Genomic DNA, 23,729 nt, shown 5'->3' with positions numbered 1-23,729 from the left:
AATATCTGCTCACATATTGAACTCATGTTTATTTATTCAAAAATTTTGCAGCTAAAATTGGTTTTTAAATTAAAAATACTGCTTACTTTCCCAATATATTTTCAATTAAAATGCAATAAATTAATAGTAGCCCCTGAAATAAAAAAATTTAATCAAAGTTCACCACTAATAACAGCTTTCCTTGGTCTATTTAGCTTTTTCAGGGGTCAGAAATAAAGACAAAGAACTTGTAGGTAACATTTGGCAATCTGAACTCTAGATTAAGACAAAACAGCAGCTTTTATCTTGAAAAGCCAAATCCTGCTTTCTAAACAGCATCAGATGTGACTATGATCTTCAAGTGGAGCCAGTCTGCAGGATATTGTTCATACCAGACTGTGTCATCAGAACAAAGACCGACAAACAGCCCAACCTCAGGCGTCAAGACAAAAGTTAAGTGGAAACAAACTGTACATTTGGAAAACCTGGACCCGAAGTTTCTCGACCCTCGTCAGCATTCAGATCTCATCCTGGACCAATGCAACTGTGTGATGTGTGTTCGCCTGCAGGAAGAGAGATCTAGACAAACAGGGATGGAGCGAGCAGAAGTAGATGATGGGTGAGAGCTGGATAGGCAGCAGCGGGAGGGAGGGAGGGAGACGGAGAGGGATGCTTCATTAAACATTTAGAGGGATGGAGAGCAGACAGGCCGCTCCATTTTTCTGCTCTTACTGTTCAGGAGATAAGACACAGAATGGAGGTCTGCCTATGCACCAAAACACTCCTCTGTTTGTATCTGTGTGTGTCCTGTCACACTCAAATCCACGCCTTGTCCCTGCAGGTCTGAAATAATAGCTTGGAAATGTAACGGCGCCCCTAAATAAGGCGGCATCAGTCACGCTGTAACGCCACGCTTAATCCGTATATCACAACGCACGCTAGACAAACACCCGGGGTAATGCAATCCCAAGGTTAGCCGGAGGAATATAAGCAGCTGGATCTGTCTCCGCCAATGAACTGGAGTGTATTTACCCTTGTACACACCTCTGTGTATTGTCCCATTTAGCACGGTCCCACTCATGCATCCTAATGGCCCTGGAGAGCCAGAGTCTCCACTGTCTGCTATTAGTGAGCAGCAAAGATCAATGGGAAGCGCTAGCCTGTTAGCGCCTCCCCATTCAGAGCCACTGAGCCGTGGCTAACGCCGCAGCCGCCGCGTTTTGCTCATGAAAACGTCTGAGAAGCGGGGAGGCGCACCTGTATCCTCCGCCGCTGCCGATTGTAAAGCTGAGCGAAAAGAGACGAGAAGTTGTACAAAGGAGCCTTTGAAGTGTCGGACTGGGTCCGCTGGGAGGGTGTTAAAGGGCCGATTCGCTCAATTTACGCACAAGAAAACATAGTTTCTCACTCCCCTCCGCTGATATCCAGCCATGTCGATAGTTCGGGGATTATTTCTGAGCTTTTGAAATGTTTGTTTCTCAACCTGCAGCTTCTACTGCAGAAACACGGCTCAAAGCACTGAAAGCTTGTACTCAACAGAACCTCAGAGAATGTCCCAGAAATTCAATGGAGTCCAACTGGTTTATATAATGGTGCAGTCAATTATCTTTGGTTTAGATTATAGGCAAGATAACTGGACAGACAGAGTTCATTTTCAGAGCTTTGACATATAAATTGTTTGATCCAGTTAAAAGGCCTCAGCTATGTGAGGAAGTCCAGATGAGTCCAAAGTGTTGATCTGGGTTTGTTCCTCACCTCTTTACATCCTCAGTCCTTACATTTCATAAAACGTTGACAAGTTTGCAGTAGCAGGAGGTTGGCTTGGTGTGTTTTAGGCTGCATTCACACCAGCCCTGTTCAGCTCCCGTCTGCTTCAAAGCCCGGTTCGTTTGGGGAATCTGATCCGCCTACAAGCCTTTGGGTTCGGTTGAAGTGAACTCTGGTTCAGTTTGAATGTGAACGCCAAGTGGACCGGAGACCGCTCCAAAAGCAGGAAGTGGACTGCAGAGCAGGGCATTCTGGGTAAATGTAACCAAAGCTAACGTGCTAGCCTAGCACTAGCAGCAGAAATGGCTCCTGGTCTTTAGCCTAAAGAGAAATCCTCCAACCGCTAAAATCTGACGCCTCCATCTTGTTTCCATCTGGTGAAGAAGGAAGTTGCTCTCAGTGTCTTCAGAGGTTTTTGTGTCGTTTCCTTCAGTGGTTCTTGGTGCAGCGCCCCCACAGGCCAGGAGGGGAACAGGCTGGTTTGACTCAGAACCACAGCAGCTGGAGGTGGAGCAAACTGGGTCGAACCGAGTTTACTGGACTGTCAGGAGGGAAAACAGCCTAAAGGTTGCAGAACTGATTGGTTTTTCTGGCTCCACTGGTTGAGATTTATTTTGAGTCACCAAAACGATTTCACTGAAAATCGTATAAAGTCATTTTATTTGCATTCTCAAGTTTTAGAACAAAGTTCAAGTGAAGAACATCCATCAGTTTACTGATAAATCATTGATCTCTGTAAATATTTACACTGAAGAGCTTCTGAAAATGGCCTTTTTATCACCTTTTATATATAAAATAATTAGTTCTGAATATGTCATGGTTATAAGTTATTACCTGCCAGTCTTTAAAGTAGATCTTGGGTCACATGTTGCTATAAATTAATAATTTTTAAAATCAATCTCCTTTTCCTGTCTTTCCATTTGGCTCAAAGTAGCAGAATATTAGCTTTTAAAACGCACCTTTTATAACACCATAAAAGAAAACTCTTCAAATCTTCCATTTGTGAAACATTTTAAGTGCTGAAATATTGAGTTTTCAGAGAAGGTTCTTGTTTCTGCCTGCTGAATTAATTGAATCGCTCCCTATACTCAAATCTCCACACGTTTGCATCAAAGGCCATTTGTTGTTGATCTGAATCATTATTACGAGGAAATTGTATTATTAGTATGTTCTGTGAGCATCTGCTTGCTTCTGCAGAAGGTTTCTCTGTTCTCTCATGGACACATTTCTGGAAAAGAAGCAAACTCGAACCAAAAAATGAAAACTGGCAGATAGATTCAGTGGAAAAACTCTCACGTTTGGCCCCTGGAAAGCCGCATCAGTCAAACCTTTGTGTTGACTTGACAGTGTTTGCATCGGGGACCTCACAGAGACACCGAGCTCACACACACACACACATGCATGTGAATAATTAGAGGAGCCCTCTCCCTCTCCCCCCGGTCAGCATATGTCAGCATATGGCTGCCTCCGCGGAGAGGCTGTTGAACAGACTGATCAAGGTTTAATTTGGCCCTGGAGGGGCCGGCCGGGGACGGAGGGCAGAGCGGGAAGGAAGCAGGGAAGGAGACGGGAAGGAAGCGGAGGAGCAGCTGTCAGCCTGAACTCTTCCCTCCTGTTGACTCAACCGGTGATGTTGCCTCGGTCGGTTCTGCCGGGCCGAACACACGCGAGCGTCTGCAGGAGACGAAACATCCAACCACACTGGACCATCTGTTCCAGCTCTAATTGGTATGCATGACAATGTTTTTCCAACCCATAAAGCCTAATGAAAATGAACACCCCACCCACAGTAATGCCCCTTAATGCTATCATCCACTTCTTCCCCACCTTCAGCTCACCCCGCCGCTGCACTAACAGCTTCTGTTGCATCATTACACCTGTGGGCTTCAGGCTGCTTGGAGAGCCTCCATTCTCTGGGAATCTCTCAACCCAGACTGGGAATCGCTGCATTTTATCAACTGATTTTCAATATACTGAAGGCAGAAGAGGCAGATGGTCCAAAGAGGTCAGCGCAGGAACTTTACTAATTAACAGGAGCTAAATAAACCACAGCCTTTCTGACTTGTGAAACATGTTGGGAGAGAAGATGCCTTGAAGTTTGTTGTTTCAAAGAGAAAAGAGGTTTGTCCTGCAGCCGGGGTCGTCGTGTTACTGGAATACTTTCTTTGATCGATTTCTTTAAATCGGAAAAATCTCAAGGCCTTCCATCATTTTGACGGATTACTTGGTGCAGACATTTTCAATTTTACGCTAAATCAGTCGATAAAAGAAATGTTCCCATGTGAGCGTCTTGTCTGATCCAGACTGAACAACGGGAGCGTTCACACCAGCCCTGCTCAGTCTGATTTAATCAGACTCCGGTCCGTTTGCATAGAAAGTCCAGGTTGGTTGGTGTGGTGTGAATGCTAGTCGACCTCTGACCTCTGGTCCTCCAGACCTAAGTCTGAGTTCGGTTGAAGTGAACTCTGGTTCGGTTTGAATGTGGGACCGCTCCAAAAGCAGGAAGTGGACTACAGAGCAGGGCATTCTGGGTAAATGTAACCACAGCTAATGTGTTAGCCTAGTGCTAGCAGCAGAAATGGCTCCTGGTCTTTAGCCTAAAGAGAAATCCTCCAACCGCTAAAATCTGACGCCTCCATCTTGTTTCCATCTGGTGAAGAAGGAAGTTGCTCTCAGTGTCTTCAGAGGTTTTGGTGTCATTTCCTTCAGTGGTTCTTGGTGCAGCGCCCCCACAGGCCAGGAGGGGAACAGGCTGGTTTGACACAAAATCAATTAAGATTGAACTAAAGGAAGGATTTAATTCTGACACTGAAGTTTTAATTTAATTTCTCATTTTACAGAATTTCACATTCTGGACAAAATATTTAGCAGAATATTTGAGACGAAGCTGGAAACTCGTGTTTTTAACGTTGAGACGTGGTTGAGAAATGTTTGGAGCATTTAGGGCATGCTAACAAAAAACTATTTAAAACGACAGAAAACAAAAGAGAAAGCATGAAGGAGAGCAGAGCATGAACCGAGCCGGGTAGCTGTCTGCGTGTGTGTGTGTGTCTGCGCGCGTGTGTGTGTGAGGAATGTGTTGTAGATGTGGACAAAACGCCTCAGCTGTGTTTTATTTTTAAAGGGAGCCTGAGGTCAAAAACACAAACGCGTTCAGTTGCAACCACCATGAAATGATCTACGAGGCAAATTACAGAGCAAACAAGAGCTTACAGATGTGCTTTCTCACAGAAAGAGGAACTTCTCGGCTGCAAAAGACTTTTTCTTCCTCCCGTCATTCTGAAAGCAAACAAACATCGCCCTCCCATGCTTGGGAATAAATCAGTTTCCCCTCGCTGTCTGTCTCCTCCGTGTTCCACTCCACTTCCTTTTGCTGCCAGTTTCTCTCCAGAGCCACTCCTTCCTCTGTAGGTTGCATGGTGTGTGTGTGTGTGTGTAATAATGGTTGATTAAAGTATCCCAGCCCGTCTTTTCCACAGCAGCACTCTGAACACCTTCAGAGAACAGGTGCACAGCCCATTTCAGCAGCTTTTCCCTGGTTTTAACGGCGTGCTGCGTGAAAATAGCAGCCTCTCCAGATGCTAATGGAAGCTATGCGAAGCTTTTGTAACCTTCGTTCTGCAAACTGCACAGCGGTTTGCTCACAATGTGGCAGAATTGGGCTGAAGCCAGTTGAATAAACAGAGGCGTGTTGTTAAATCAGTGTTGTTCGCTTCGTGGCTGCATGGCTGACCTTATCGCTCCGGTTTTACCTCCACACCCCGTGGTTTTCTGCTCCGTTGTCCCTTTAGAGGTGTCACGGCCAGCGTGCATCAGCGCGCCCAGCGGATTTAATGCCACACACTCAGGAGCTCCAGACAGAGGCGACGCTTTTGCACCTTTGGACGGAAACGATCCATCCGGTTGGAGCTTCAAAACACCCAGAAATCCACATTCATGAAACTCTTGTTTGACACGTCTCCATAATAACTCTACCCTGAGGTTAAATCATCTCTAATCCTGTATAATCTGGTATTTATAGACCAAATGCAGGAAAATTGACCTCTGACCTGTGGTGAAACATTTTAGGCCTAAATGATTGATCGTGATTATTCAGATAATCGTCAATCAGTCAGCGGATTGACCAATCATGGCTCATTTTGACTTGCCACAAATTATTCACTAAAACTTTAGAGTTTCAATCAAATAGAAGCAAAATTCACCAAATTAATCATTAAAATGCGTTAATTTGATTACTAATAGCTTCGTTATTGATCGTACGAGTGACAATGAGAATTTACTGGTTAAATGAAAAGTTTGATTCATAACCAGGAAGCTTTATCATGAATCTGCGTCTTTCTGACCTCTGTTCTTGTTGCTGCCGCAGCGCCGTTGTTGTGCTGCTTTGTGGCGCAGCATTAGTCAAACGGGCCACCGTCCCTGACGGCGAGTCAGATGATGACTTCTGGCAGAGCGCAGCCACAGCGGAGCGACGCCAGACAATCAGAGCCGCTGCCATGTCAGCGCCGGCCGCGCAGGCGCACACGCCGCAGCGAGCCACTGCTAATTAAGATCGAAACACCAGAGATGGAGACGGAGCGGCGCACAGACCCAACCTTTACTTCCAACCGCAGATAAGAGAGGAAGCGCCCACCTACCTGACACCCAGCGCCCCGAGCCACTCTTACCCCGCACTTTTTGTTCCCACTGCGAGGCGATAAGAGGAAGAGGAGAGGAAGAGAAGGTGAAGAGCAGAGGAAGTGTGCAGGAGATTAGTGGGAAATTTGCTGCTGCTGCCTGGATTTGACCAATCTGCTGTTGAGGCTTTAAGATGCTTTAATTCCTTTTCCCCTTCCTTCCCTCCATCTCACACACACACACACACACACACACACACACACACACACACACAAACTCACACAGAGAAACTCTCAGTCATGCTGATGTGAGCTAGAAAGCATAATTTAAGGAGGATGATTCTCAGTCCTGCTCTGAGGTTTTCCTCGGAGTTAAACTTTTTATCGATTTATTGGTTCCAGATTATTGCTGATCACATCCTGGTCAGATCTCAGAGCGGCGTTTTATCTGCATGCAGGTTCATCAGCAGTTCAGCGTTTCCTGACTGAGCCGCTGCATCAGAAGCTGCTGGGTTGTTACTGGATCCACGTCTGGATCGGATCCAAACAGGAAGTTCTCCTTCCCAGCGCTCGGCTTTTAGGAAGTCACAGTAAATAACCGGATTCACCGAGACGAATTTAACCAGAAGAATGAGGCAGAGATGAAGTCAGCTGTCACGCATGGAGATAATTCAGGTCATAAAGTGTTTTGTGATCCCAGGGATTTTTGTTTGGATGCATAATTCATGACTAAAAAGCTGTGAAAATATGAAAAATACCAGAGCAAAAGGCCACAGGCGAGGAATAATCTCAGTGTAAGAATATTGTCTTATTTTGTGTGGAAATTATTGGATAATTTTTTTAGAATTTCTTCTTTTTCTCCTGACCTCTTCAACTTGCAGCTGTTGGCTATAAAGAAGCGTTTCGGCTTCCTGCATGTTGAATTTTAATGAGCAGATCAAACATATCAGAATTACTAACAGCTATAGGAAGAACATGGACAGAAATATGCAAGAAAGATTTGTTTTTCTGCAGCTTCCTTCTGCAAAGCGAGTTCAGTTAAATGATAATTATACAGACAGATTCACAGATTATTGATTCCCAGTTTTTAAAACAGTAATTCTGGAGAGCAAGCATGTGGTGACAGTGGAGAGGAAGAGCTAAACAGAGACACAGTGAGCCGGGAGTTCCTTATGTGAAACAAGAAAATTAAATAAGTGGTTTGGTTTGGAAAACTGATCAGTTTGAGTTTGGGAAACAAAACAAATTCAAACGGTGCAGAAAAATGTGCAAATAATAAATGTAGGAGAAAGAAGCAAAGTGAGGAAAAGTGATCAGAAAGTTATTAAACTTTACCTGCAGCCAAATCAGGAAGACAGATTTATAAACTTGGTGTCGATAAAAATATTTAAAAACGTCCACAGAGTCGAGTTCATCTGACAAAAACCTCAGGAAGTTTGAGATCAATTTCACATATTTAAAGAAAATACCAGGATGGTCTCCAGTGTCAAAAGGAACTTGGGAGAAAAATCTGACAAGTTTCCGACAATAAAAATATAAATTTAAGATTAAAACTCAGATATTCTCTTCCAGGAAATCTGGTATTTTTGTTGCAATTCTGTTAGAGAATAAATAGATAAAACCTTTAATGTGCATAAAACAAAAAGAACAAAATAATAAACAACCAAACAAATATACATACGTACAATAATCTAAGAATACATTAAATTTAATATGAAGTTGAATCACAGCTGGGAATCAACCGCAGGTTTACTGGTAATTGTTTTATTTTCAGATTGATTTAAATAATATTTAAACATCAGATTAGTAGTTTTAATATTGTAAATGTTTGCCTTTAATCACGCAGAATTATTTTTTTCCTCAAGTTTATAACATTTCGACATCTGACAAGTTTGTTTCTTGAAAAAAATAAAGTTATTGTCAAAGTTTGTAGGTTTTTGGGTGGAAATCTACAGTCCAAATACTGGGAGCCACATATAAACCTGCAGCAGAGTTTCTGCAGGAATCAGATCATATTTGAGTTTTTTATTAGTCTGAATTTGCAAAAGCTGAGAATACCCGCCTGAAATGATATTAAATAATGAAATAGTTGCAGAACATTTGGTCCTAATCAAAGCCAGATGACCTTTATTGGTCACAATCAGCATAAATCTACTTATTCTGGCCACCTTTAGCTCTTCATGACTACTTTCACTCCGGAGTGCACCGCCGCCTCTGCATGCGGCGACGTGCTTCACCTTCGTCTTCCTCAAGGCTCCTGGGATCAACATGAAAAGCTGCAGCTTGTATGTAAAGAGGCGATGACTAACGCGGAGCTGCGTCTGTCTGAACAACCCGTCAGCTGCAGCAGGTTGATGCAGATGAATCACAGAAACTGGTTTCAGTGCAGATGTTTCTGCTGGATTCCGGCTTGTTTTGAGTCTGAGCTGCAGAAATAGCATGAATCCAGGAGTGATCTGCTCAAAGCTTTACCTATTTCCAAGGTTTGTTTAATGTATGTCACTGAAAAGCACTTACACATTAAACTGAGCCGTGTTTACTGAGGAAGACTATAAAGACGAAGGATAGAAAATAGCTGTGTTACTGACTCCGTCTCTGAGGAATGAAGACATTTTTCTCCAAGGCTCCAGCAGATGCATCATTTCTAAATACCTGACTGACATTCCTGCATGTTTTCGTCAGTTTTTGTAGCATTCGAACCGAACGCGTTCCCAGTTGGGTTTTATTATGGCTGACAGATCGACTCTCTGCTGTTTCATGAGGTTTTCTAGCATCTGGACCAACTTAAATCAGCAAAATTACAACGTCTCTAAACTAAAGATGGCGTGAGATCCACTAATGATGCCGAGCCTTTTCACACATGCTCTTATTTTGAAATGGTCTGAAGCATTGCATGGCAGAGCTGCATTGCTTGGCATTAAAGCTGCAGCAGTAACGACAGGATCAGCTCCGCCTGGCGCGGAGCGAAGCGCCGGCTGCTGTCTGATGGTGAAACCTTCAGATCCTGAACCAGATCTGTAGCTACAAGCTAGTTTAGCTAACTTCTATGAACTACACTTTAAAATTCGCTGTTATCTGTTTGGCTTATTTTTTGGGTGTTAAAAAATATAAATGATATAATTTTCCATTCACCTGAACTATTTTGAGTAGCACACTGTCCCTCAAAGTAATGTTTAATAATGTTTTGTTATGCTAGCATGCTAATGCTATATAGCATTAGCATGCTAGTTCATAAAACCAGCAAATACCAGAGGAACTATTTTTGGTTCTTGTCTGCATTAAGATGATTAAAATCTATTTTGTCTGAAATACTGAAATCATTTTTATTCAGGTTTTATTCTGTCCAATAACATGGAAAATATTTTTCATTTTGAAGGAAATGTGTTATTCTTGTTTTTATTGTCACTGTTTCATATTCAATTCAACCAGGAATAGTTTTGAGAAAAGGAAAAATCTGAATTGTTCCAGAAGTGTTTAGCTTATCTTGTCTTTATTAGAGTTTTATTAAAGCTCTAATAAAATAGTTTTAAACATAAATATTTGTTTTAATTTGTCTTAATGTGTCCTCCTCACGCAGCGGCAGAAACAAACGGATAATAAAAGCTGCTGACTGGATTTTAAACTATCTTATAGGCCGTTTAATTCATAGAAAACAATAATCCATATCTTCTTTCCATGCAAGCTGGAAACCTAAAACATGAGAAATGAGCCGAATGCGACGTGCTCCCCTCGCCGTGTGAGTGTCTCCTCTCATTAGTGGGCGGCGGCGTGCAGGAGCTCGTTAGCGCAGAGCTAGCTGAGCGTCAGGGCACCGGTGCAGCTTCATTAAGCAACTGTGACATTTATCTGATCGTTTCTCTGCGACGCATGTGCTGCCACGTCTCCATGGCAACCACAAACGCATAGACACTCACACACACGTAGACATTTGAGGCAATCATACGGTCCCACATCGAGCCGAGCCGTTCAGACGGTCACAGTTATTCGCAGATACAGACTCCATGGAAGCTGCCGCCCTGCAGCACAGAAATATTGATAATGAATCTATGAAATGTGCTGCATGCAGCTGCCAAACTGCACCTAATGTGGGTGGAAAACTGTTTATTGTGAAGTTCAAGTCATTCACAGGCAGCACACTCCCTGGTTTGGCTGGCGCGGGGCCCCTGGGAGCCACTTCGCTCCTGCTGTAAGTCTGTTACAGACTGAAGGTGTTCCACATAATTCAGTCACTACTGACTGACACTCGTTTAGTTCGGCTCACTAATTCGCCTTTCACTGTCTGTGGCAGAATGCGCTCCACAGCGGCCTTCTGGGAGAAGCGAAGCTGCTGCTTGTGTTCCAAGTTGTGCTGAAGTTGATAATCGTGTCTGCAGTTTGTTTTTTACAGCAGCAGAAAAGTCTGGAGGAAATTAGCACTTTTCAAACCGTTTGATGCTTTCGGTGGGAGCTGCTCTGTGTCGAGGTGCAAACGTAGCAACATTTCCTCTTTAACACAAAAGATTCATTTAAAAACTCAAAGCTGAAAAGAAAAATGCATTTTATTCCTTCAACATTTACTTCAGGTAGCTGAAGCCAACAAATAATTTCCAGACTCTTTGTCAAAAAACCTAATTTACAAAGGATAATGTTCACATTACCCTATTTATAGGAAAATGTGTAATTAAATAATTTTAGAAAATGTTTTGTCAACATTAAAACTTACTACAGTCAGTGTTGCTTTGCTGTGAGTTGGACTGAATCATCATTACATGTAGATGTTAGTCACTTCCTTTGCTACAGATGTACTAAAGATGCAGAGTCACATTACAAGCATCAGTGAAATCAACCCTGATTGGTGCACAGACTCCAGTCATGGACGTTCCTCCCTCCTAAATATCTAAAGTCAACTCTCCAAACATCAAGTGGATTTCAGATTAGCTTCATTTTCCATCTCAACGCCATAAGTCTGTCCAACATCAGTGTCTGTCCTTGTAAGGGGAAAAATACTTTTCTCAGCATTGGAAATGCCGTCAGAGTTCCTCCATTTTTTTAACAAAGAGGCTGAGAGAAAGTAAACAGAAACTGATGACAGTATGGATCCATTATGAGGACGAATGACTTCTGTGTTTCTGTGTCCAGATAACATTGAATCTGGGTGAATCAGGGTAAATCAGGATGAATGAGGGTAAATCAGGGTGAATGAGGGTAAATCAGGGTGAATGAGGGTAAATCAGGGTGAATGAGGGTGAATCTGAGTGAATGAGGGTGAATCTGAGTGAATGAGGGTGAATCTGTGTGAAACTGGGTGAATCTGAGTGAATGAGGGTGAATCAGGGTGAATGAGGGTGAATCTGGGTGAATGAGGGTGAATCTGGGTGAATGAGGGTGAATCAGGGTGAATGAGGGTGAATCGGGGTGAATGAGGGTGAATCTGGGTGAATGAGGGTGAATCTGAGTGAATGAGGGTGAATCAGGGTGAATCTGAGTGAATGAGGGTGAATCAGGGTGAATCTGAGTGAATGAGGGTGAATCTGAGTGAATGAGGGTGAATCAGGGTGAATGAGGGTGAATCTGGGTTTGTCTCTGTGTGACGGCATATCAGTGACCAGAGGTGTGTCGAGGTGTTTGCAGCTGACCTTGGTCGCTGTGCCTCCAGAGGGGGAGCTGACGCTTCTCACTCTGCTTGTCAACAAGATTAGATTCCCTGTTGGCCTGTTACACCCCCCCGACATGCTGCCAAGGCGCGGCGCTATGCGGCGGCCCGGCCCTGCCGCCAACCCGCCGAGCCGTGTGTCGGTGCATGAGGCGCTGTGTGTCGTGTGTCTGGGCGTGCTGCAGTTGCAGGGTTAAGGAAGTCGGAGAGGATGTGTGCTTTCGAGCAGAAACAGAAGGAAGAAGCGGCGGGGGATCAGCGCAGCCAGCCTGAACCGCAGCTCGTGCGTGAACACATGTGGGATCCGTGTAAACGCACGTGTGCTGCTTTCTGAGGGGCGCCGCACGCTGAGCTCTGAGCTGTGCTTACTCCTCGCCCCGGCTCATCTGCACGCTTTTACCTGCCTCCGTCTCTTCCCCGCTGGCGGATGTTGCACATTTCTGTCCTGCTGCCTTTCGGACTCCAGCTGTGAACCAGGCCAGCAGAGGGGATCGCAGCTGGTAAACGCTCTCTGCAGCTTGTTGCAGCCACACTTTCTTCTTCTGTTTGGTTTATTTCAGCTCCAAATTCACTTCTAGGCAACATGAAGGTTTATTTTTACATGAAGGTCATTGCAGGACAGTTCTTGGAAAACTTCATCATAAATTCTGCATGTTTCTTTTTCGTTGAGGCATTTTTCTCGTCTCCTGAGCTGTAAATATCTACTTGGAGACATTTTGAGCTTTCAGCACGGTGATAAATATGGAGCCCTGGCAACTAGCTTTTACAGATTAAGTAAATAAGAACTGAAGTTTATAATATTTGCACATAGTTGGATAATTTGTGCAGTTTTCCAATTCCAGAAAGTACATCAAAGATTTACAAAGTAAGACTAGATAAAAAATACCCCAAATGCATTCATTTATACTTTAAAACTGATAAGACTAGAAACACACTGCTGTCCACCAGATCAAGGCTTTTTACATATTTAAACTGAGTCAAAAAGTTGCAGCTTAAAATAAATTTCCTGAGTAAAAACAGTAAAAGGCCAAAGTTTGACGTGTGCAGCAAAATTAGCATGTGCAACTTAAGGGATTTGTCTTTCAGTCTAGATTTCTCCCTAGAGGTTGGAAGCTTTCCGCCTCGCTCCTCATGCAGCTGCTGACGGTTTGTAGGATCCAGATTTCTGCTGTTCTGAGGATAAATCAACTCAGATCTGTTCATCTCAACAAACTCTGAGTTCGATGTTGCACCAGAATGGAAATTCAGAAAATTTACTGAGATTATTTGGTAGATTATGTCATGAAACCATTACTGTACAGATGAAACCAGTGATTATTCTGTTTGTGATCATTTATTTCAATAATCCAGCTTGAAATTATACATTTAGATTTTTTATTTCAAGTGTCTGTTCCTGTTAATTGTGACAATTATGACAACAAAATGAAAAAAACATCTTTATCAACAAAACAGGTTAAACTACAAAAGGTGATTACTGAAAAGCCAGCTGTTCACAGTGCATTGTCTAAGTGTATGAACGGAAAGTTAAGTGGAAGGAAAACCTGACGTAAGAAAAGATAAACAGAGATAACTGCAGCCTTGAGAGAATTGTGAAATAAATCCAAAGTCATTGAGGACTAATAGTTCAAACACCAAACATACATTAATGTGCCTTCATGCGCTCAGTGTTAGCGCTAGCACAGAAGCTAACACCTACGGTCTTCCTTATTCTGGGGATTCAGCCAATCAGGACCAAGGGAAAGGACTGAGCAGCCAGTAGTGTGTCAGTTAGCATTTCAGCTTCCAAGCTGCATTTTTCTTAGCAATATTTTAGATAATCTCAACAAAAACACACAAACATTCAGCAGGTTGTAGACGACATTTCTGTATTTAATATCTTATGCAGCTGAATTTTGGGGTTTGTCATTAACAAATAACACTTTAAATGTAAAGATTTAATTTCTTTTAAATTGACTTTCCAGAGAGATTCAGGTTGATATGATGTGAATGTCTTCCGTTATGTTCCTCAGTTGATTCATGATGTCACAGAACATTTTCAGCCTCCTGCTAATCCAGGCCAATAAAGTCACAGATCACTTGTGAGTCTGAAGGCGTCTCACTGTATAAACTGCTGAGGATTGTTGCCGAGTTGCTGTTTTAAGGAGCCTGGAACAAAAGGTTTCCTGGTCAATAGAGAGCAGCTTCAGCTCGGCTGAACAAGCCTGCTGTTTGATGCGTCAGATGTGGGAATAACAGCCCTCAGCAGCTGCTTCAAAGCCCCATCCAGACACTTTCCTTACAGTGTGACCGAGCACACTCTGAGTGTAGATCAGCCCTCAGCCGTGGCCCCAATGCTGCAGGGAGACTGGAGTGATGGAAGCAATACTTAAGCCATTAAGGCAGACAATTGGCTCAAATTGAGAGGGAGAGATAGAAAAGTAGGGAAGAGGAGGGAAAAAGGGAGGGTGATGGAGAAGCCGTGGCAGCAGTGGATCCACTCAACGACTTAATCCGAGCCCCAGGACACTCTCCTGCTGAGCTTCACACATTTCCGCAAACATGCAGTCGCACAGTAAAGCTCCTGCAATAACACCTTGTCATTCCTGGCCACAGGGGCGCTCATTCCTTCATAGTTAGGAAGAGTCGCCTCCTCCAACCACCTCAGGAGAAGATGGAGCGTGCAATCTAGACAAGATAGCTCTGTGAGCATTCGTATGCCTTCTGGCTTGCGGCGTGAAGCTATTTATTGTGTTCGCAGGCAGAGTGAATGTTGTCCAGTGTCCTGGACGAGGAAGGCGCTCCTCTGACACTGGCTATTGTGTTGTGGCCCCTCGGACTCGCTCGGTCCCTGCAAGCCTCACAAACAGCCAACAAAGAGGGATTGTCCCCTCTTCCTGAAACATCAGCTGTGTGTGTCAGAGGGTGAAGGGATGATGCTCTGCGCTCTGAACCGCCGGCGCTCTTAAGGTCCAGTCGTCTTTTGGGAACATCAGCTTCTGATCGGGACGCAGCGACAGTTGGCGACCATTTCGTTCCTTCCTTCCCTTCCTTCCTTCCTTCCTCCCTTCTCTCCTTCCCTCTCCCATCAGCCACATCCCGGGGCTCCCTCCCCGCCGGGGCCTGTACGATTTATCGGACAGCTTAGTGGGTAGCGGTTATTGCCCTGAGGACTGTTAGCGCGGGTTTGGCTCGTTGACTCCCCTCCCCGGTCTCGGCGTTTTTATTTGACATGTCCTTTAGGTCGTTTAAGGAATGGGGCGTTTCTGCCGAGCGCCTCGGCTCTTTCTGCAAAAGATGGATGGCCCGCGTTCAAAGGTCTGGATGTGTTTTTCTTTCCTTCCCACCCAGTCTTTCTTTATATCTCTCTGCTTTTCCCTGCTTTCTTCCTTCACTCTCACTCTGTTACTCCTGCTAAGCTTTATAATGTGGCATTAGTGTTGTCAGCGGACCAAGTCTGGGATTTGGCTTTGCTTTTCCCTCTTAAGATAATGCAATTCCTCTCTAATGCCCAGAATAACAAAAGGGAAAGTAGAGCAATAAAGCAACATGGCTATTGACTTGGTTTCATCAAATTGGTTCGTTGCCATTTTAAACAGACCACAGACTTTGATGGCTGTGTGTTTCTGTGTGTTTGCAGCCATTTGAGTCTCTTTGCTGGTGCTCTGGATGCTCTGCTGCCTTCTGCAGCCCATCAGGCTCCGTACTGAGACTCTTTCTTCATCTTTACACATCTGAACAAAGGGGACCGGCTCGCGTTGGCATTCCAGACACACGGTCCGAGAAGTGTGTATTGTGAAGACGAGTGTTGTTAGTGTGTACTGGAGAAGGGTGAAACCACTTCACCTCGATTTTGTTTGCATCCCTGATGTGGAAATGCAGCTGGAGTGAATCTGACGGAGGAATCTGCTGTGCCCAAATCCCTCAGACTCCCAAACCCTCGTCTGTCCACCATGAGGCCCTGCGGTCGTCACCTGCACAGCCCAGAACCAAAGATTGGAGCAGCAACTCTGCTGGGGTTTAAATGACGGCCAAGGAGCTAAGCCAGGGGGGTCCAAGTCGGTCCTGGAGGCCCGGCACCCTGCATGTTTTAGTTCTCTCCCTAGTGGTAGTAACAGTTTCCTCAGCAGGTCAGGGTTCTGCTTAGGCCTCTAACGAGCCTCATCTGATGCAGGTGTGTAAAACCAGGGAGAGACTAAGACATGCCGGGCCTCCAGGACCGACTTGGAAACCCCTGAGCCAAGCTCATCCAGGATAACAGTCGATCCGTAGTTTTCACCAAGTTCTTCAGTGAAATGTTAGTCCACACGGTTGTAGTCCGGTTCTGGTCGACGTCTAGCCTCGGTTTCCTGTTTGCAGCCGACAGGAAGTCAGTCAGAGTCTGCTGCTGCTGTGGCTCATCCACCAGCAGGTCGGCTGGTTGTGAAATACTAAAACAAACCAACTTCAGCACTTCTACACGCCTTGCTGCAGCCAGCTGCTGCCACGTGATTGGCTGAGTTATGGTTTGCATTAATGTGTGTACCTATTAAAGTGGCCTGTGAGTGCATTCATGAAGCATCTCCACTTCTCTCTGTGGTTCGTATCTTTTTATGGACGAACAGCAGAAGAAACTGTGACGGTTCATGTCGCTGCTTTGTTGGCGGGTTGTAAATCGGAGGAATGAAACCGGAGTTACTGACTGGAGATCCGTCGCTGCACCGCCAGAAATCACGTTCAGCATCGGAGTGAAGCGTCAGTTTGCTGATGTCAGGTCAGCGTGTGTAGAAATTGCCGGCTTCAGGGATACCGGGCAGTAAAAGCGGAATTGAAAGCCGCCTCGCCCGGCAGTGTGGAGCCGCGAAGGAACCCGAGAGTTTTATTAGTTTGGTTCTGTCCCTGTTATGGTGTGAAGAGGCTTTTCACTCCAAATGAAACTGTTGGATTTGTTCTCCAGATCTGAGATATTTGGCTTTTTCTAAGTTTGCTGAGAACAAACGATCTCCAAGGTTCAGCGTAGGAAACCTTCGTCCTGAAGACTTTCTCCGTTTTAACCGTGTGGGAGGCTTCTCAGATCTGCTTCGGTGCCATTATTTAAAGTCTCTGCAGGTAATTGGTCTAATTCTGTCTGTTTGACCTGCAGCGATGTGGGGCGACTCTGATGGGGGCTGAAAGGATCCATTAGCTGGTCGGACTGAAGCGAAACTGAAACCAAGCTTCTCGTTCTGCAGTCCGTCTTTTTGACTTTTTACCACTTAAACCAGAAACTACATAAATGTGAGGAGCTGCTTTCCGACCACCAGGACCACCAATGGTCCCTCCTGTTTTATTCCTGCAGGAACTTTGACTTTTTTGTTTAATTGCTTCATATGTGACCAGCGATTTCTATGAAAAACAGTTTTCTGGTGCAAAATGTGTTTTTTCCAGATCATTTAAATCTTTGCTTCTTTTAGTAGTTTTGTATTTTGCTGAATTTTGGAGATCTTACTCAGAATTTAGTTGTTTGTATTTTGTTTGGTTTTGGTTTTACAAATAAGAAAATACTTTATTAAACATCAGCATCGAATCAGGGACTTTGAAACGACTGAGTCTGTTACGAAGAATCACAAACTTTCTGATCTGTTCACTTCAGATATTGATAACTATCGAAACGTTGCTTTTTTGTCACTTTTTGTTTGCTAATATTGCAACTTTATTTTACCAATATTATGACTTTATCTTAGTCTGTTCCTGATATTCCTCTGTAACTCAGATTCATCTGCCGTAGCCGTCATGGAGGATCCTGATGTCGCAGCTGTTGCATTCTGGGACGTGACGTTGTGTGTCTTTGCTTGTCCGACAGTAACGGCACGGCCGGGAAGATGAACGGGGCGCTGGAGCATTCGGACCAGCCGGACCCGGACGCCATCAAGATGTTTGTGGGTCAGATCCCGCGCTCCTGGTCGGAGAAGGAGCTGAAGGAGCTGTTTGAGCCGTACGGCGCCGTTTACCAGATCAACATCCTCCGGGACCGCAGCCAGAACCCTCCACAGAGCAAAGGTACACACACACACACACACACACACACACACACACACACACACACACACTGCTGCTGGTTCTGAAGGGAAAACAGCGTTTCCATCCAAACGTGACGCAGAACCACTTTCACTTCATGGATGCTCAGTGGCTGCTGTTTAAGAGCCAATTCCAGGATGGTTAATGGCTGAACACATCGTATACGTGCAAAATTACACAAGCCAGCTCATATTTTGTGGACCATTGAAGACAAAGACGCACCCTGACAGACTCGCAGAGTCAATTGTGCGAAAACGGCGTGATTTGCTGCTATTTTCCCTCCCATTCCCTTTCTCTCTTTTTTCCTTTGATGAATTCGTCAAGTGTGAGAGCAAACAATAGAGACGGCAGCAACAAATGGGCAGACAATGGTGTTGCCATATTAACACGCGTCAAGCAGAGTGGGTGCTGATGACACTTGTGATGAGACACGGGGAGTGGGAGGAGAGACTGACAGGAGGAGAGACGTGACGCCTCCGTCCAACTGCAAACCAGATTAATCAGGAAGACGAGCAGCTTTTGCTTCCTCTTTCTGACTCAACGCCTCAAAACACAGCGTGTTCGATCCGTTTATTCACCTGCAGGGCTGCTTCTGGTTTATGGAAGGTCTTTAAACTTTCTTTGCAGAATCAGTTTAAAAATCCAAGTATATAAGTATTTGCATGCTAAATATCCAGAGATTAATTTCTTACTTGATTCTTTTGAACGGTTGATGAATGATTTGATTTTTTACTTACTTTGTGAAAGATGAAGCTGGAAATGAATTTAAAATAATTAAAACTCTTTTCCAATTTGATTTCTACTTAATTCAAGGTAAAAAAGGTCAATGGCTACGGAGGGCCAAATATGCCACATTCTAATAAATAATGAATAAATTATTTATACGTGTCATAGTTCAAATAAGCTATAAATAATTGATAAATTAATTTTATACCATGGTTATCAGTCATATGGTTTTATGGTTTCCTGGTGAAACTGAATGTAATTCATATTCATCTCATTTAACGTCTGATTGGTTGATGTGGGCAGAGCTTCACTTAAGCCCCGCCCACTGGATTCATGACATGAATAAATAATACGATGCAATTAATTTGTGATAAATTGAGGGAATAATTCCAGGGTTTATTAAATGTTTGTTAGTTTTTGGCATTCTTCACCCTCCATAGATCAGAGAGCAGTCAGTCTGTTTATGATGCTCTGAAATTTGAAATCCAGAAATAAATTATGGGACTTTTGCACCTCCGTAATTTGTAGGTTTTCTCCAGAAAAGAAAACAATTCAGGTTAGAAATCTTTTGTAAATATATTCTTTTGTGGAGATTGTTGTCATTTATCAGTCATTGATGATTTGTTTTGCTGTCTTTTTAGCCTCAGACAGTTTCAGGAGTTTTCTAATTATCTGTGAGATGCTCACAAGTCGTAGAGACAAACAGAATAATAAGTCGGGAAATACATTTTAAAATGAGGCAAAGATATTAAGCACATGAAATTCCACACATGATTACCTTGGGAGAAGCGAAGCAGAAGTTTCCTTCAGTTCTAATAGAAAATGGAAAAAACAAGTCCTGCTTTGAAAAACTCCCAGGAATCCTAAAGACGCTGATGTAAGATTTTCTCCATTCCTCCTGTGCTTGTGAAGCGCGACGTTCTGCAGGAGGGAGACGGTAAGAAGTGATCAAACCCAACCGACAGGTGTTCAGATCCTCAGAGATGATCTGCAGACCCTGCAGAGCTTCAGCTGCAGTCCAGGTTCACGCAGCTGAGTTTCCATTTATGTTCTGCCAACGACGAAAAAACAAAATGTCGTAATTCCAGTGATTCTATTGAACAAGAAGTGACATTAAAATCACACCAGAATAAGTTTGTTCATGCAATAAGCCATTAAAACTCAGCAGAGACGGATGTAGACAGTTAAAATCATAATTCAGCCAATCAGAGGAGACGTTGGAGCGACAAGCCCCGCCTACTTGGGAGCGGCTACATTTTGGGAAATTTATCAACCTTTTCTAAACTGTGAAGCTGTTTAGAAACTTCCTCTGGTCTTCTTCAGCGTTTCCAGCAGTAGTAACATCCAGTTGTTGATCATATGACTCCCGGAAAGTGTTTTGATACGACTGAAACTCCTCTCCTTGGTTCTGTGGTTCATGGAAACACCGATCCAGTAAAACTCAAATGATCCGCCTCTGGTTGAGAAGATGTTTTCAAACTGGATCTAGTTTCCTGTTTCCTAAAAGACGCTCCCTCTCCTCCTTCCTCTGAGTCCGTTGGGCCGACGCCGGTGCAGCTCGTCGTGTTCCCTGGATGTTTGCTGTGGCCTTCAGACGGCTCCGGCTCCCCGGGTTGGGCCTCTTCCTCCCCGTCCTTCAGCTCCATCAAATCTCCTGCTCAGCCTTCAGCACCCTTGAAATGAGTTGTTTTTATGGCTGATGAGTCAAGAGCGGCGCCACCTATCATGCTTTTCATTCTTCTGCTCAAAGTGACGTTCTCTCTCTGTGCGCCTCATCTTTTCTCTGTGCTGAGAGGTGAAGGCGCTAAGAGGAAGCGTTTTGATTGAGCTCTTCTGGCCTTGTTATGCTGCTGCTGCTGCTTTCTGCTAGTTAGGTAAGCCGTATGGCCTCATCTGCTGCCGCCTCTCTGCTGAAATTTCAACTGTGGCCTCCCCGGCTCCGCTCTGTTTACTTTAATTTAGCCACAGTGCTGGGCGGAAAAAAACATTTGGGGCAAATGAGCCCTCCTGGTTCCCCTCGCGCTGACCCACAGACTGTTTCGTGGTGAAGCAGCAGCTCGGATCGGCGCGAGCTCGTTAGTGTCGGTTCTGTCTGCATCCTCATTAGTCGCCTTTTCTGTCATTCCTGAAAGGAACCTGAGCAGCAAACGGATGAAACGAACACAACGTGATAAACTCTCTCTGAGGACGCTTGGACCGGAACGTGGGAAAACAAAATAAATCCTCGTTAAATTCTGGGAAATTAGTGTTGTGTGCTGGATTTGAAAATGACAGAGCTGCTTTTCTGATTTCATTCTGTGAGCAGAAGTTAATCTGATATAATCTAACTTAATAAACAAGAGATTTGGTGTGAATGGGAGAGTTATTGTTTCTGTAATGCCGGCTCACATCTCTCCAGGCGCTGCGAAGGCTTCATCCAGGAAAATAATCGTGTCAAACCTTAAAAATCACTTAGACGTGTCTCTATGCGCTTGTCGTTTTTATACCTGAAGCTGTAAAATGTTGTTTTCTCCCATCATGCAGCAGTGAAGAAACTGTTTTCCAACACGTTTCTCTGGATTTCTCTTGTTATTTTGAAGATTTTTGTGAAGCTTCTTCTGATTTGAAGCTTTGGGAGAATCAAGCTTATAAATGATTCATCGTAAACCTTCGTATTAAGTTGTTCATGGTTTTGGTCGCTTTAAGGTGTGAAAAGTCAATTGGAAAGATGAAAACTCATCCAATGAAGCATTAAAGAAAAACATATTTAAAACTTGCCAAGTTTTAATGCAATAATTTCTTTATTTACAAATCAAGAAATCCAAAACCGTAACTATATTTTTGTCCAGAAATGGAACATAGGAGAGAAAGTTTAAAGCTAAATCTAATTAAAAACACACAGCTGAAGGAAATACATTATTAAATGTAACTTTAGTTTGAATTGGCCGTGGAGTTCCACAGGGTCCAGTTCTCGGTCCTGGTTTATGCTGATGATGCACAGATGTTCAGACGAGTTTCTGAATAACTCAGGTTTAGTTTTATCTTTAGCTTTAATAATAACGGCATTACATTTATTCACATTTTCCGAAGCATAGGTGGACATTGAAAGAGACAAATAAAAAATGGAAAGTACATTTTGGGAAACCCTGTCAGGAAATGAAGAACCAGATGAACTCAGCTTGGTGGATGAACTCCTGGTAGGATTAGTTAATCATGTTTTATCTCGCTGGATGCTGAACGGGTTCATTTGTTTGTATGAATCTGGGTTTGAAGAAGATCTGACCTGACTGACTTCAGATCCAGTCATGATTTCCTGATTTCGGTTTTTACCGTTTTTGTGGAGCCAAAACATCATGAAAATGTTAAAATTGTTATAAATTTGAAGTTTTCACCAGTTACATCAGTGTGAAATCAATCTAATGCGTAAAGTGTTAAACCTGTTTCTCTACGAAAATATATTTTAATCTGACACGAAGTTCTTACCAGATGTTGGTACAAACCAACAGATCTGTCCATAAATACCGGTATGTGTAATAAAGTGGAACGGCTTAAAACCGAAAGAAAACGACTGAATTCTTCCTTCCATCAGCAAATTCACAGCAGCTGCTTCAGCAGCGACTAACGGCTGACAGAAAGTTTCTGATCATGACTTCAGTTTTCCTTCTCCACTCATTAATGCTGAACTTCCAGATGTTTTCTGAACTTCTGGATTAGGAAGTGAAAAGACGTTTTTATTCTCTGCTCTGCTACATTATTTTGGATAAATGTAATAGATTTGCTGTTTTCTGTCGCTTCATTGAAGCCAAACTGCAAAGTATAACTTTAAATCAGATCTGGACCAACATGGATGAAGAGGAGTAAATAAATGATTAATTAAAGGATTTAATTCCCACTGAAAGCTTTGGCTAAACTACAGTTTTCTCATCAAACCACTAAGTGGTTATCAGTGGATCAGTGTAATCCTCCACTCATTATTAATTTTGTCATCTGGTGTCTGAGAGCCTGGAAAACTAAATTCCTGCAGCAAACGCCAGTCGTTTCCGTAAAACCCAGAAATATCCGGATCGCTGCTGCGCTTCCAAAAACACAAACTTTAACTGATCTCTCTAAGCCTGTTTAGGTTAGTTAGAAGCCAAAATTAATAAACTGCGGGAGTTGATTTGGACTGAGCTTCGTTACTTTGAATAATCCCCAGATTTTCCGGGTTGGTTCCAAAGTGTTAATTGGGTCCAACATGAAGCTGCTTTTCGTCGTTGTTGGTAAAATCCCAGGTCTGGTGTGTATATGTGTGTGTTTATGCCGACGAGGAGAGGCCAGGGAATATTGGTGGCGCTTGTGTTGGTTTAATGTGTTTGGAGTTAATAACCAGATGACTGGATGAGCGGTGGAGGAAAGAGGAGTGAGTGAGAAATGGAGCAATTTGCCATTTTGTGCTGAAAGAGAGACAGAGATGCAGGGAGAGATAAAGAGAGAATGAGACAAGGAGAGCCAGAGGGGTAAACAGAAAATGGTCCTCTTGCTAAAACACAACCGTAAGCTCCATGACGGGTGTGTGTGTGTGTGTGTGTGTGTGTGTGTGTGTGTGTGTGTGTGTGTGTGTGTGTGTGCGTGCGTGTGTGTGTGTGTGTGTGTGTGTCGGGGTTTTGGCAGAGGATGTGATATGTCATTTATCTTAATGATGCACCATAGCCCACATGAGCTGCTGAGACACACACAATAAGTTTAATGTCTTCATTAAGTGGCTCTTTTCTGCACCAAATTCTTTGTGCACAGCGTGACCTGGAAATAATTCAGAAATATGGAAGTATGAAAAATTAACTGCAAGCCACATGGAAAGCAAATACATCATGGAGGGAATATTAGGATGCTGCAGATCCAGCCTGCAGGTAACGAGGAGGTGACGAATGTTTTAAAGCAGAAGAGAAAAAAGTTTTACAGGAATTAATGTGAAACTGCAAAATCTAAATTGCAGGAAGTCGATTTTTAAGATTCTAAAGATTTTACTTATTTTGTAGAAT

General features: G+C 43.6%; 1 protein-coding gene across 3 annotated transcripts in view; it reads left to right on the top strand.

Moving 5' to 3' along the window:
• celf2 (cugbp, Elav-like family member 2) overlaps nucleotides 1-23,729 on the top strand; it is a 211,579-nt gene that overhangs the window by 109,942 nt on the left and 77,908 nt on the right. For all 3 annotated transcript variants that reach the window (XM_015002472.2, XM_088003064.1, XM_088003065.1), the window contains exon 3: nucleotides 17,792-17,988. In XM_015002472.2, the coding sequence (XP_014857958.1) occupies nucleotides 17,792-17,988 (197 nt within the window). The remainder of the gene's footprint in view (nucleotides 1-17,791; nucleotides 17,989-23,729) is intronic.

This window comes from Poecilia mexicana, unplaced genomic scaffold (assembly GCF_051168715.1).
Source record: "Poecilia mexicana isolate PSO_F unplaced genomic scaffold, ASM5116871v1 scaffold_23, whole genome shotgun sequence".
Lineage (NCBI taxonomy): Eukaryota > Metazoa > Chordata > Actinopteri > Cyprinodontiformes > Poeciliidae > Poecilia > Poecilia mexicana.
The sequence above is the reverse complement of the archived record's forward strand: the minus strand, read 5'-3'. Positions and strand labels throughout refer to the sequence as shown.